The sequence below is a fragment of the Orcinus orca genome, chromosome 7 (assembly GCF_937001465.1).
Source record: "Orcinus orca chromosome 7, mOrcOrc1.1, whole genome shotgun sequence".
Taxonomy (NCBI): Eukaryota; Metazoa; Chordata; class Mammalia; order Artiodactyla; family Delphinidae; genus Orcinus; species Orcinus orca.
Window position 1 is genome coordinate 66461693 of NC_064565.1, and position 16034 is coordinate 66477726.

The 16034-nt window shown below is 37.9% G+C and overlaps 1 protein-coding gene across 3 annotated transcripts in view; it reads right to left on the reverse strand.

Annotated features, from left to right (window-relative positions):
* Positions 1-16034, reverse strand: part of CCDC141 (coiled-coil domain containing 141) — a 212703-nt gene that overhangs the window by 80692 nt on the left and 115977 nt on the right. For all 3 annotated transcript variants that reach the window (XM_004267379.3, XM_033423654.2, XM_049712584.1), the window contains exon 8: positions 4900-5072. In XM_004267379.3, coding sequence (XP_004267427.1) covers positions 4900-5072 — 173 coding nt within the window. The remainder of the gene's footprint in view (positions 1-4899; positions 5073-16034) is intronic.

Consider the following 16034-nt stretch of genomic DNA (forward strand, 5'->3'; position numbering starts at 1 on the left):
CGGAGCCTGTGCTCCGCAACGGGAGAGGCCACAACAGTGAGAGGGCCGTGTACCACAAAAAAAAAACAAAAACAAAAAACTGGAACAGTCTTTTATGCAGGAGCAGAAATTGAGTCAATGCTGAAGCAAGTTTACCTGTAAATCTTAAATTAATTTTAGGGACAGGAAAAGCCAAATGAATACTTTATATAAAGTAGCCTGGTTTTAGTGGGTGTTTCTATGTTTTTGAGTTTTGTATCTTTTTGAATTATAGTTTTGTCTGGATATATGCCCAGGAGTGAGATTGCTGGATCATAAGGTAGCTTTTTTCTTTAGTTTTTTAAGGAACCTCCATACTGTTCTCCATAGTGGCTGCACCAATTTACATTCCCACCAACAGTGTAGGAGGGTTCCCTTTTCTCCACATCCTCTCCAGCATTTGTTATTTGTAGACTTTTTAAATGATGGCCATTCTGAATGGTGTGAGGTGGTAACTAATTGGAGTTTTGATTTGCATTTCTCTAATAATTAGCGATGTTGAACATCTTTTCATGTGCCTGTTGGCCATCTGTATGTCTTCTTTGGAGAAATGTCTATCTAGGTCTTCTGCCCATTTTTCGATTGGGTTGTTTGTTTTTTTGTTATCGAGTTGTATGAGCTGTTTGTATATTTTAGAAATTAAGCCCTTGTTGATCTCATTATTTGCAAACGTTTTTTCCCAGTTCATAGGTTGTCTTTTGTTTATGGTTTCCTTGTTTTTGAGTTCTGAACTGGTAGCTCACTGAGAACACAAAAAAGGAGGTTCCTCGTTTTTGCCCAATTATGGAAAACTTCACCCTCACACAAGGTCTCCGACCCAGCACTTCCAATCACCACAGCTTCCTGTGGCTTAATAAATGCATTATTCTGCTTGGCAGCAGGGTACCTTTGGGCTACCTTTACACTCAGTGCTCAGAGATGATGCCAAGCAAGGCCTAAGAGGAGGTGAGGGGGCCGGAATCCAGAGCTTTCAACCTCACTGTAAGCCTGGTTTGACCATTATCAGATCCCATGATAGGTAACTCGCATCATAACTAAATGCAAACGAATGAGCTAAAATGCCTTTGATGTTAAAGTGTACTTAGGTTATGTCACAGATATCACACTCTGAAAAGATAATAAACAATTTAACAATGACTCAGAATTATCACCTGAGCATTAGGGAGGAAATAGAAGGGCAAGGAGACAGGTAAATAACCATCATTTATCTTGTGAGGCTGCTCCAATTTCAAAGGTATTTGATTCCAGGTTAGAAAAACAATGTGGATCTGTTCCTAAAATAATTACAAAGTTCTCAGATTTACTGGGAAGCTTCATCTTAGATAAATGTGAACTTCTGAAGTCCTATTTTATTAACTAACTGGAAAAAAATTAGATCTAAGGGTCTCTGAAATTCCTATCTGCCCCAGTACTAAATTTTACCTTTATTACCTCAAGATAAATGTTTATCTGCTCTATTTCTAATATAACCTCCCCAGTTAGTGAAAATGAATATGATTTGGTACAGCTGACTCTGCCGTAGTCATATGAAGCAACCATGTAACTCTTAATATTTTGCTTTTAAAACTCTTTGTATAGAAGGTAAATAAATAAGTGAACCAGTTATTTATCGGGCACTTTCTATATGCCAGAGTGGTGTTATCGCATTTGATTAAAACATCCTCTATAAAATGCATATTTCCATTTTACCGATGAGGAAACTGAGGTTCAGAGAAGTTAAATGCATGGCATTATTTTGGCTCTCAGAATGCATGAAATAAAATTCCTTTGATACTAAGTCCTAAGCTTCTTATCCACACCAGTTTTCAAATGTCTGATAGTAGGAATTTTAGTGTTTTGTGTCCTAGTAGTGTGGCTGGCATTCAGAAGTCTAGGAAGCCATTGTGATGTTCAGTAACACATACTTTTCTCTGTGGAATTTATGTTTATTTCCATTGTCATTATTCTAAACTCCAACTTCACTCCAGCTGTGGCTGCAACTTGAAATCTCCTTCTGCTTCTCTCCCATGGCGGTGACCCAGGTCGTTGGACAGATAAATCATTAGATGAGGAAGGGAAGCAAGTCCCAAATGGTATGCATGGGATTGAGGTCAGTGACTATGTGTGGCTCTGGTTTGCGACTGAGATTCTAATGCGTTTCAATTCAGCTTCTAATGGATTTCTATTCTACATCTACCCTCTGAATCAAAAATGTCCTTTGCCAAGTAACAACTGCACTTTAACTTCAGTTCCTCCTGCAAAATGGAAATAGTATTGATTTGTAAAATATTGTGAAATCTCAGGGCAACCAAACACCTTGGAACTACTATGAACGCTCATATATCTAGGATGTTGACAGAAATCACACTGCTAATTTTTCTTTCTTTAATCCAGTTATCTACCATTAATTCAAGTTTCTTGAAATGGTCCCTAACTATTGCTTCTTCTATTAAGACTCAGTCTGCAACCTGACGAACAGAACTATAGATGTCCCTTTGAAAAACAATATATATGTAAAATTTAAGACTAGAAGGAGCAAGGAAGGCAAAAAGAATGAGACTAGCTAAGTAAACAAACATGTCGACCATTACAAAATGGATGGCCAAAAAGAATCACTAGAATCCTGAAAATAGACTGTAATGTAAAATAAAAGCACTTCTCTTATATTTAAGTATTGAAAATAAAGCATTACTGATTAGAACAAACAGGATAAAGTTTAGCAGTAATATGTTGTGACCAGCTTTCCTGCTCTTAAGACTTAAGCATCAAAACTAAATACGGAACTTCAGTTTCTGGTCAAGAAGCAGGGACTGGATTTACCCTCATGCCTTAAACAACTCAGACATTGAAGGACAGGTAGCACAGGACAGTCATCCCTGAGAGAAGGGAAATGAATGAGGTGAGCCTTATGATTGCATCAGCCTGCTGTCTGGGAGGTAATTTCCAGACCAAAGCTCAGGGAAGTGGAACAAAACAGAGTCCAAAGGATGTACTGTTTTGAAGATACAGAGATCAGACTTAGGGGAGGCCAAGGCATCTAGAATTTCTGGGGCGGCGTATCAGTGACAGATCTTCAGATCTGGGGAGGGGTCTCTGGCTGCTTCCTGATCCACCCACGCATGAAAGGAAACTGTCTAAGGTCAGGGAAAGTACCACAAGTAAAGAGTGGCCTGAACAGAGAAACAGTATGTATCTGTGCTTTGAGACCTACTTACTAAACTGACATGAGACCAATTACAACTGGAGACCTCACCACTTAATCCATCATCACATGACTCAGATCAATGTCAAACAGGTACACTGAGTCCAGGCACAACAAGTCCAGGCACCCCATAGGATATCTTCTGCCTGGTCCAAGATTCTTATACATTCTAGAAGACTGGACCTGTAGCAGGGGAGGGAAGAAAGGAGCTCTCATACCCATAGGGGCCAGACATGAGCACACTGGTTCTCCTAGAGCCCAGTGGACACACCATTACCTGATGCATGACATGGAGCCAAAGTAGGGAAACTTAGTAACTACAGCTATTGTTAGTTTTCCAAAGGTGAGAATTATTTGCCCTTTTCATAGCCTCAGCTTTTTAGCTCCTGCTGGAATATCTTGGATTATTTCTGATCTTGACTTTGCATGGTCCCAAAGCCCTGGTTAAATGTATCTGTCTGGACTCAGATTATCTTCTGAAAAGAAAATTCCCTAAACCCAAATTTACCAAATCAACACTTGTAAGCATGTCTAAAATAGAGCAGAATGAGGGTTTTAACAGAAATAAAATAATTTTTACCACATTTGACCTATTTCATTGTTCCTCAAATTGAATGTCTTTGAGTTTCAAGGGGATTGTGGATATGGAAGATAAAAACAGGGCTTACCCCATTTGCAGAATTTTTTTTGTCTCTCTCTGTCAAAACATAAGCCCTGCCATCATTTCTTCCCAGTCAGTATCTGTTCCATCATCTGCTCTTTCTGTCATCTCCATTTTTGTCTTCCAATCCCTATTCTTGATCATACGTTCTCACTGCATTCTCTTTCTGCTTCTCAAGGTCCTTCTCTCTCCTCATTCCCACCCATCTCTAAGATATACCAGAGTATATCACACCGATATACTCACTGAATGTGCTCATAAAAACAACCCACCCTAGCATACTGGTTAAGAGCAGGTGGTCTAGGATGCACTAGACCATTACTCTGGATCCATGCACTTGAATTCAAATTCTGGCTCTGCCACTAACTAACCAGCTGCATGACCTTTTGCAAGTTACTTAACCTCTCTGTGTCTCAGTTGCTTGTAAAAAGAGAACATTAATAGTATATTCTATGCCTTGTAGAGTTGCTGTGAGGATTAATGGGATAATGCTTCTAAGGCTGTTGAGACAGTGCCAGGCATGTGGTGGGCTCTCCATTTTTAAAAATGTAATTATTATTAATTAATAATAATGTCATCTTTTACTTAGGGTTTTGCTTGGTGAGCCATCAAGCTCAAAAATGAAAGGGAATTCTAGAACTTTATTTTTTCCAGAAAGCAACAAAGGGACAGAGTAGACTCAAGGCTTACGAATTAAAAGGGAGGAAGAAATCCCACGGAGATACTAGGATATAAAAAGTATACAGAAGGAAAGTTCTGTCTCTTCTTTTGTTCTTTCCCTCCTCCCTCCTCAGAAACTCATAGAAAGAAAGCTTTGGCATTTTCAGGTCCTCAGGTCAGAATATAGCCTCACTTCTGGATGAGCAATGCTGTGTTCTGAATTACTGTTGACCAAAATTCAATAGATACTTTTAAGCCATGTCATAATGCAGTAAAACATCAGAAGTAGGGGAAAAAAAATCATGCAACTTATTTTTTAACAGACTGTGGAAACTGTGAAAAAGCTTGTCACACTGAGGAAGAAATAGACTTCACTTACCTGCAGGAGGCTAGTTGGTTGATTAAGGCTTGTCCCTCCTGCAAAGCATCAGCTGTGCAGTCTTTAATTTCTCTGTGTAATTCCTCATGCCTCGCTGCCAAGACAGGCAGACTTAAACCCTCTGATTTAAGGAGCTTAAGGTAAGCTTCAACTCTTCCAAGTACATCAAATGCCTGCCAAAGAAAACATACTTTCATTTTCTGCTCATCTAGTTTAAAGTCTACATCAATGTGCACACAAAATACTAGAGATTAAACCAGCCTGTTTAATTTATTGGTTTGCACATAACCAAAAACAACAATCTGAGTCTTAGAAAATAGCTGTGTAGCTTTAAGGCTCCGTTTAGGGAAACTGATCGTAGTTTAGTTCAGCACAGATAAATGTCAACCCCATAAAATTACCAAAATGATTTACATTGAGAATGTACCTATACAACACAGTTATAACTATATAAAATTTGGAGAGCCAGGTTTATTTTTTGCACATTCTGTACTGGATACAACTAATGGATGAGATGTTTTAAAAATATTATGCAGACTTTCATAACCTGAACATCTCTGTAATCTTCTTTTAAAAAAATTCCCAATAAATTGCACTTTGAACCTGAAACACCATGGGGAAGTATTCAAAAAATTTTGGGACTTTTGTCCCTTGCCTTTCTGAGTAAAAGATCTTCTGCCTGCTCCATCCAAGGCATCCGTCTGTCTATAGAGAAGATTGGAATTTGGTTCTGAAACAGTGCAGAGACTAAGACCAAGGTAATATTTAGCTTCTGACATGTAAAACAGGATTATGCAGGAAGAAACATCACCTTGCAAACCAAGATACTGTCTTGAGAGAAGATTTTTGAATTTCTTTATTTTCTTCCTTTATTAGCAGATCAACAACCAGGTATGGGGGATTAAGCTTATAGAATGAACACAGTAGAGGCCTAGTTGGCATTAAGAAGGGGGAATATATGATATAAAAGCAGTAAAAGAAGACTGTGGCAATATGAGGAAAAGAGAGATCAGAGTGCCATGGTCTTCATAGATCCCTGATAGCCCACTTGTGAACTTCGGCCTGGAGAGCAGGAGATGAGTTAGGTAAGTTGAAGAGAAGATGAACAGCAAGGGAGCTCTTGCCACGTTGCCCTCTGGCTGTACTGGAAGAAGCCACCTTACAGGGTGTTCCACACCACTCTGAAGAACAGTCCTATCCCAGGAAGCTTGACTGGGCCACCGTCAGCAGAGGCGTGAAGCCTAGCCTTCCTGGGTTGTTACAGTGGAAGCCAGTGAGCTCATCAGGGGGCCACCAGGTGAACTAGGAAGACCCCACAATGAGAGCAATGGTCTCGTGAGTCGACTACCACTGAGAACTGAGAGAGACCAGAGAGGGGAGCAAGGCTGGGTTGATGCTGAGGGAACACAGTTTAAGCCAAATGTAGAGGTTACAGCCGTGGACCTGTGTAACAGCACCCATACCTCTGCACCTGGCCACCTTTGAAGGGAGTGAGTTTTTTTTTTTTTTTTTAACTTTATTGAAGTATAGTTGATTTACAATGTTGTGTCAATTTCTGCTGTTCAGCAAAGTGATTCAATTATATATATATATGGTTTATCACAGGATATTGAATATAGTTCCCTGTGTATATAGTAAGAACTTGCTTATCCATGCTATATACAATAGTTTGCATCTGCTAATCCCAAACTGCCAATCCTTCCCTCCTCCACCCCCCTTGCCCCTTGGTAACCACAAGTCTATTCTCTATGTCTTTGAGTCTGTTTCTGTCTCATAGATAAGTTCGTGTGTCGTATTTTACATTCCACATATCAGTGATATCATATGATATTTGTCTTTTTCTTACTTACTTCACTTAGTATGATAATCTCTAGGTCTATCCACATTGTTGTAAATGGCATTATTTCATTCTTTTTTATGGCTGAGTAATATTCCACTGTATATCTGTGCCACATCTTCTTTATCCATTCATCTGTCAATGGATATTTAGGTTGTTTCCATGACCTGGCTATTGTAAATAGTGCTGCTATGAACATTGGGGTGCACGTATCTTTTCAAATTATTGTTTTGTCTGGATATATGCCCAGGAGTGAGATTGCTGCATCAGATGGCAACTCTATTTTTAGTTTTTTAAGGAACCTCCATACTGTTCTCCATAGTGGCTGTACCAATTTACATTCCCACCAACATTAGGAGGGTTCCCTTTTCTCCACACCAAAGGGAGTGAGTTTTAATGGCAGAATTGGAACTGGAGAAAATTTGAATTTACAAATGAAATCTTTCAGATACTGTCATGTGACTTATATGTTGAGATTCTGTTTTCCCACCAATGCCCTCATGTCTTCTGAATCTGCATTTACTGAGAGTGTATAAAGCAAATTCATTCCCATTTATTTAGTAGATAGGAAATAATACAAATAATCACTACAGTTTAATGAGAACTATGTGCTTCTTCTCTACTTCATGTTTCACAATTACTTTTCATTTCGTCAACAAATATTTCTGATCGTCTGCTGAGTTCCAGGCATATTGTTCTTAAGAGCCATGGGAGGCAGCAAGAAATTATCCCCTTATATGACTGAGGAAACTGTGTCTCAGAGAAGTTAAATAAATTTCACCAAGTCATACCTGTGCTAAGGGACAGATTTGGTATTTGTACTCAATCTGTCTGGCCCCGAGGGCTCTGCTCTTAAATCCTGGGATATGGTGCTATGTAGCAAAGGATTTCTATGGCAGGCTTATGAGAGAGGGGCATTTCCAAGAAGACCGTTAATCTTAGGTGGAAAAGGTAGGATTTAAAAACTTACTTTTTGTAAACAGTGTCTACTTTTCCTTCTTACAGGTGAGAAAGGATACAGAGAAAGATCGAGCTATTTCTCTTATGTTTATAGGACTGTAAAAGAAAGATAGCTTTATTAAAGAAACTTTGAACCTGAAGAACTCTTCCTTATCTGATCCTTTTTCTTTCCTGCAGTTGGCAACACAGCCAAGTGTCTCAAGATGCTGATGTTAGAAAAGATGATTTGAATTGCTTCCTGGATCTTTCCATAACACACTGAAACACCACTAGGCAATAACCACTGTTTCTGGAATTTTGTTTTATATTTTTAATTTTATTGCTTATTTTGAATAAATTGGAGTCCCTTGTTAATCAAGGGTTAGTTTTAAAGCCCCTAAAGCAAAAATCTGGTGTAGTCAAAATAATCATGAACTCCCTTATGTCATGCTTAAAGTTTAATATATGCTTATAGTAATACATACCCACACCTAGGACTGAGAGCCACCAAGCTAGGATAAAGGAAGAAATAAGGATAAATCTATACTTAGATGTCAGGACATTCACTTCATTCTTTCTTTAAGATAATTCTCAAGTTCTTACTGTGAATGGGGAAGGGATACAGACTTCAAAAGTGCTTTTTCTTGCCTGTAAGTTTAAGTCCATTCTATCTTAATATTAAGCCATGATAACCTTAATAAATATCATGTTTATTGTTGAGAATTAAAGAAGGAAAACATATGAAAGTAACAAGGGCATGATGGTGGAAATGTAGTAAGTACTCAGAAAATATTTGCTGGTTCTTACTCTAAATCTTGATTGATCAGACACATCTTTGAAAAATCACTGAGAAGAGCATGGCCACCTGCTGCCTGTCACTCATCCTACGTGGCTTTTTCTCCTTGTGTCCCCACTGAACAGCTGCTACTCTCAGATCCTTGGTCACTGGTCTCATCTTCATAGGAGTTAGATTCTAAAGCCACTTGTACATTAAACGCATGTGTGATGTGACTCCACCCTATTCCTGAAGGTTGTCATAAAAGTATCATTTCCTAATGGCACGGAAATAAATTGAAGAGCTAAACATTCACTAGAAGGAGGAGGTGGTAGATCAAGGACCAGTATAACCCATAACTTAGAATTAAAATAGCCAGATTTTCTTCCAGAGCTTTTTCTCAGAAATATCAAAGTGTCAGGAAAGTATTTATGAATTCCTCTATGTGTCACACTTAAGAGAACTATAGCAGTAGAAAGGAGGTGAGCGATTTCTTTCCTTCATTAGCTCAACGAATATATTTACAAAGATCTACTATAGGTAAGATAGGCTGGATGCTGTAAGAGAGCTGATTCCTTACCCTTAATCCTAACTTAACCCTAATGGGAATAATCTACAGACACAGATATAGTTAAATTTCTTAATTTTAAGAGGAGACCTCTTTCAAGATTCTACTGTCTGTGATTGTCTGAATCATATGCAAAGCTTGTTTCTCTTATTCCCACATAGAAAATGATCTAAGTATCATTGTTCTCACTTAATCTACCCCCAGAATAGAACTGACTGCTTGTGTATTTACCAGATCCGTAAGGAACCTGATATACTGGATCCAGCCTGGAAAGAGTCTCTTTGTTGCACACATGGTACAGAACAGGTTATTTCCAGCAAGAACGCTGTGGCCTCCACATCAACACCTTTCGAATTCATAGTTTACGTTTAGGTTTTTGTCCTTCACATCCCCCTCTTTCTTCAAACCTTGTGTGAAGGTCAAATAGAGGTTTTATGAGTGGACTGGAATAAACAAGGATACAGGCACAAGGATAATAGTCTCTCCCTCTGGGTTCTAGCTCTTCTTGACCATTTTACATGGCACCACTCAGTTCTCAAGCAGACAAGGAGGAGATGAATCAGCTCTTTTGGCCCTGGCTTGGGAAAGAGTAAGGAGTTGCTTAGGTTTTGTGTTCTAAGATGCTAATAAATATCTTTCCTTTTTCCCTTGTGAAGCACAGGATCCCAAGCAGGCTGCAGCACATCACACAGAGATGATACCAAGACTTGGCACATTTGATTCCTTTAAAAACATCTATGAGATTAATATGTTTAGCAGGAACCATGAATCATGCAGCATAATTCTTATATCGTGCTGTTTCACAAAGATGTTTAATAAGTAATATTGTTTACTTCCTGCTAATTTGAAGAGAATCAACATTAAAAGAAAGAAAACAAAAACCACTGTAGAACCCTGAACATTTCCTTTCACGAATCCCAAGGCTGGAGAATGAGTTTGGTCAGAACCTTTATAATTACCAAGGATGCAAAACTTAACTCAGCTTCTAATTAGAGCACTGAACTCCACTATCTGCAGAGATTCAATTGTCCTCTGGGTTTAGTTTTTTAAAAGACCAAAAGCTTCAGTGTCTTTTCCTAAACATTACCTGAGATAACTTCTGGTGGCTCCCAGTTTGGCAAGCTGATTCCTAATTCAGGTCCTGTCCAAGATTTCAAATGCCATGAAGACGGGGGCAACAGGGTGATGTAATTTTCAGCTCCTCATACTTGCTGCCTCCCACTACTGCTCTGGCTTATTCCTTGCCTCTTCAAAGTTGTTGTATCTGGTCCCCAGAACTCCCTCCGTGTTATAAGTGTTACAAGGTTGATCGGTGATGTTACTGAGAGGTGTTTAAAATCACAAGTACCTAAAGCAGGGTTTTACCTCACAATTTGAAAAGCTAAAAAAAACACTGGACAAGAAGGCGTTTGGGATTGAAAGTGGAATGTATCTGAAGCCTTGATTAACAAGGAATTGGAGGAACTTTATATATTGACCATTTCTTACTTTTTCTGAGATAAGTCCATCTTAGAGATATATAAACTAGACCCATAAGTAGAACTTTAGCCAGCTAGTCACTTTATAATTTCTGGTTTTCTTTTACGTAAATTGACCCAAATGGTTTTAGGATGATCTTGGGAATATTAACATGGAATATGTCCATTTGCAATGTGCAAAGCACTTTTTTTTTCATTTATTCAACAAACGTTTATTGAAATCTATGGAGCAGGTATGAAAATGAACAAAAGCACTGAGGTCATGTTAGAGTGGCGAGTGCAGTATTAAATGCATATATAATGACAAATGATGGCTAGCACGTAGGAGTGCTTGGCTGTTCTATGCACTAGTCATGTATTAACTCATTTAGATAAAGCAAGGACTCTGTGAGGTACATATAATTGTTATTTCTATCTTACAGATTAGAAAGCCAGATGCACAGGAAAGTTAAGTAACTGCCCAAGGTCACAGAGCTAATAAATGTCTGAGACCAGATTCATACCTAGGCAGCCTGGCTCCAAAATCCATTATATTATGTTACAAAAGTGTCATCCTAGCAAATGTTTCTATATATTCACTTAATACTCCACAATTCCATTTATTTATTTACACTCCAATTCTCCCCTGCAAAGATTGTGTACATTTATCACTGATTTTAAGAACTTTCATTACTGAATGTTCCCTGAAGTAGAATTGTTAGACCATTTTATTTATTTTTATTTCTTTTCCTGTTGGGTGATACAGTTGATTGAAAGGCAAACTCACTTTCTCCAGGAGTTCACTTACACGGAGGTAGCTCCTTAAGAATATCTCTTCCCCATGACAAACCAAGGCAATCAAACCATACCCCAAAGCAGAAACCCAACAGAATAAGTCTATCGGCATTGTCAGATGACACTCAGAAGCAGGAAAAAAAATTATAAAGCTATATGATGACTGTCTCTTCAGCACTGCATTTGGCCACATACTTGTTTATTAAGTATTTTTTTTCTTTTTAAACTAGCTAAAGAAAATACTCTCGAGCAGGGTTAGTTCTTAAAGCAACAAACAGAAAAATATACGTATGTGTATATAGTAAAATCAAAGAGGGACAGCACGTCAGAGCTGGCGAGGACCTTGAGCCAGCTCAAGGCCAGTGGCAGGTGACGTCCTCATCAACGTCACCTGCCACTCCGAGCGCAGGACTCTCAAAGTCACCCCGTCAAGGTGTTAGACCATTTTAGAAAAGAGTAAACTCAAGCTCAAAATGTAAATTGATTCGTCACATTGCCAATCATTTATTCATTCATTCAACAAAATGTTTTGAACACTCGGTGTCATAAAGCTGATTAAGACAATATCTCTCTAAGGACCACAGAGAAATACTATGGGAATAATAAGAAATAAGCAATGAATGCTGCCTGAAGACCTCTCAGAGGAGGTGATACAGGTGATGACAAGTCTCTTTCTACATCAGTACCCTCCTTCTCAGATATGACACGGAGAATGAACTTGAAATTTGTGTTCCTGTGTATTAAAGTAATTAACCTCTTCTCTTTCAAAATGATCTAATCCCAACTACCTTGGATCAATATAATCTCTTATGAACAATATAATGTAGTTAGTTGGCCTTGAACCTCCACAGTTTCTAATATTCCACTGCTTTAACTCATTCAAATAATTATTGAGCATCTACTACCTGGAAGACACTGTTCTAGGTGTTCTGGGGAACACGAAGTAAAATGGACATGTTACTTACCCTGAAGGAATTTTAATTTAGCAAAGGGAAGTAAATCTACCCAGAAATATCTGTAATACAAGGAAGAATATACTTACTGCCAATGGAGGGGAGCAACAGACTGAAATTATGCATAGAAGGGAAACAAATTAATACATTCATACCTTAGAATTCAGTTGATAGCTTTATTGTGAAAGATATTCATGAGTGAGTGACAACAAAACTGATTGTCTGGATGATAAGACTATTAAATGTAGACTGAGTTGTGGGCTTTCATGAGAAATGTAAGATGTTAAAGGTATTCCTTGATTTTGATATTTTTTCTACTTTAGATAGATATTTAATAATTGTATGTTAACAGTTTAGCCATCTTTATCAAATGTTTACTGTGGTTTAAATAGCCTGTCCCTCGAAGTGAGAGTGTGGCATCGACATATATACATTACCAAATGTAAAACAGATAGCTAGTGGGAAGCAGCTGCATAGTACAGGGAGATCAGCTTGGTGCTTTGTGATCACCTAGAGGGGCAGGATAGGGATGGTGGGAGGGAGATGCAAGAGGGAGGAGATATGGGGATATATGTACACATATAGCTGATTCACTTTGTTATACAGCAGAAACTAACACAACATTGTAAAGCAATTATACTCCAAAAAAGATGTTAAATAAATAAATAAATAAATAGCCTGTCCTTGAGCTCAAAAACCATGAGTTTTGAAACCATACTCAGAGGGATCACAGGAGCAGATTAAATTAAGATATCATCTGCGTCTACAGGAGGAGGTTTGCCTCTTGATGATTTTTGCAAGACCTTAATATCTCTGCATATTTAAGGATAGGTTTAGCGTAAGATAGAAACTTCCTAGCATGCTATTCAAGACCGTTCCTGACCCCTTGCCTCTTCTACCACTTTTTGCCTCTCATCACTCCCAGCTTATACCCTACACTCCTGGCAAAATAAATTATCTGAGGTTCCCCAAACAACATTGTACCATGTAGCCTTCCCCTAATTCCTTCTTGCCCAGCCTTCCAAATTTAGCTCACTGGTCCCTCCTCTAAGAGAAGTCTTGCTTGACACTTTCCCTGGGTCAGGTTAAGGATCTCTTCTGTGTTCCCTAATGCTCTAGGCTTACTCCATCATGGCTTTTCCCACAGCACACAACACTTCTGTTTCCTTGTCTCTCCTCTAAACAAGGTTGATGGGGTCTTAAAGGCAAGGATTGTATCTTTCACTGCTTTAGCTCAAGCACCCATATGACGCATGACAACATACTAGCTGAAGGCAAAGGTGGAAGAAGGGAGGGAATAAAAGCAAGTTGCTTTTCTAAGAGAAACGGAAGTTGTTCTGGAAGTGAGAAGTTGGAGACAGGCTGCTTAAGAGTTATGAAACTGAAAGTAATTATACTTTCCTTGATGTCTAGTGACAATTAGCTTAATTTCTTGAATTCATTTCTGTCACTTCAAATTCCTTCTGGATAATATTTTTTGGATCTTCTACTTGGACAGGTTTCTTCTTTCAATCTGTAGTACAACTGGTCCATTTTAGTTAATTGTTTCTCACATCTTGGCTAAAATGTATCTATTTTGAAAAAGGTAGAATAGTGTGTATATAAATTTTTAAAAATGTATCAAACTCAGTGCTTAATTATTTTGTTTTTATCTGAAACAATAATGTTGCTGTAGGCATTACTGTTTTGTAACCCTGTAAATATCTTAAAAAAGCAACATCATCTTTTTAAAAGACATCAACTTTTCAGCAGTGATGGCAGAAGCAGTAGAAGCCATAACAATTATTATATTTCAAAGTGCTTCTGTTATGTTCCTCTGGCTGACCCAACTTTTGCTTCACCTGTGCTTTAAGGCTGATCACCCAAGAACCAGACCATGTAGTTTTGACCTCGGTCTCCCCTGCTTGCTTTCCCCAATGGAATCATATGGCTGGGAATGGAAAGCATGGGAATGAAACTTTGTGACCCATCAGTCATGTTTTACAGCTTAAGGTTCAATCATCGTTGTCATACAAATACAGGCTCATACTGTTCTTCTCTTGAAATATATATATATATTTATCTCTGATTCAAACCACATTCCCTAAACAATGATAAATAGATTTTGGGTGATCAATACATATTAACCACAGCTTCATTTTTGTGAACATGCTAGAAATATAATAAATGAGATCATCTATAATCATGAAAGATGAAAATTTGAGGGGATCAAGACGAGTTACGATAACAGGTGCTATGTTCACATTTCATGCATGTCCTCATAACTCTTAGCAACATCTGGTAACCAGAGAAACTCTTCTCCAATCAGCTATCATCCAGTGTTGACAATCAACCCGTACTTGTATTTGTGGCTAAGTGATTTAGCAAATAGGTTCACGGAATGCAGCAGATAACTCTAAAATGAAAAGGGAATATATCGGGTTCTTTGAGTTACATGGCTCAATCTCCACTTGAATCTGGTTTATGAAAAGCATCAGCAGCATTCAGTAAAGTTTCAGGAAACAAAATTAATACAGATAAATCTGTTGCTTTTCTATACACTAATAATGAACTATCAGAAAGAGAAAGCAAGAAAACAATCTCATTTAAAATCACATCAAAAAGAATAAAATACCTACGAATAAACTTAACCAAGGAGGTGAAAGACCTATACTCTGAAAACTATGAAACACTGATAAAGGAAATTGAAGATGCTACAAAGAAATGGAAAGACATTCCATTTTCTTGGATTGGAGGAATTAATATTATTAAAATGTCTATACTACCCAAGGCAATCTACAGATTTAATGTAATCAATATGACATTCTTCACAGAACTAGAACAAATAATCCTAAAATTTATACGAAACCACAAAAGACCCTGAATTGCCAAAGAAATCTTGAGAAAAAAGAACAAAGCTGGAAATATCATGCTCCCTGATTCGGACTACATGTTACAAAGCTGCGTAATCAAAACAGCATGATACTAGCACAAAAACAGATACATAGATCAATGGAACAGAATAGAGAGCCCAGAAATAAACCCACACACCGATGGTCAATTAATCTACAACAATGGAGACAAGAATATACAGTGGATAAAAGACAGTCTCTTTAATAAGTGGTGCTGGGAAAACTAAACAGCTGCATGCAAAAGAATGAGATTAGAACATTTCCTCACACCATATACAAAAATAAAATCAAAATGGATTAAAGGCCTAAATGTATGACCTGAAATCATAAAACTCCTGGAAGAGAACATAGGCAGAACACTCTTTGACATAAATCATAGCAATATTGTTTTGGATCTGTCTCCAAAGGCAAAGGAAACAAAAGCAAAAAAAAAAAAAAAAAAACAACCGAATTGGGACCTAATTAAACTTAAAAACTTTTACACAGAAAAGGAAACCATCAACAATAGAAAAAGGCAACTTACTGAATTTGGAAACGATATGATCGATATGAGATTCACATCCAAAATACATAAACAGCTGATATAATTCAATATCAAAATAATCTGATAATAAATGGGCAGAAGACCTGAATATACATTTTTCCAAAGAAGACATACAGATGGCCAACAGGCACATGAAAAGATGCTCAACATCACTAATCATCAGAGAAATGCAAATCAAAACTACAATGAGATATCACCTCACACCTGTTCAAATGGCCATCATCAAAAAGGCCACAAATAACAAAAGTTGGTGAGGATGTGGAGAAAAGGGAACTCCTGTGCACTGTTGGTGGGAATGTAAACTGGTGCAGCCACTATGGAAAACAGTATGGAGGGTTCCTCAAAAAACTAAAAATAGAAGATGGCAGAAGAGTAA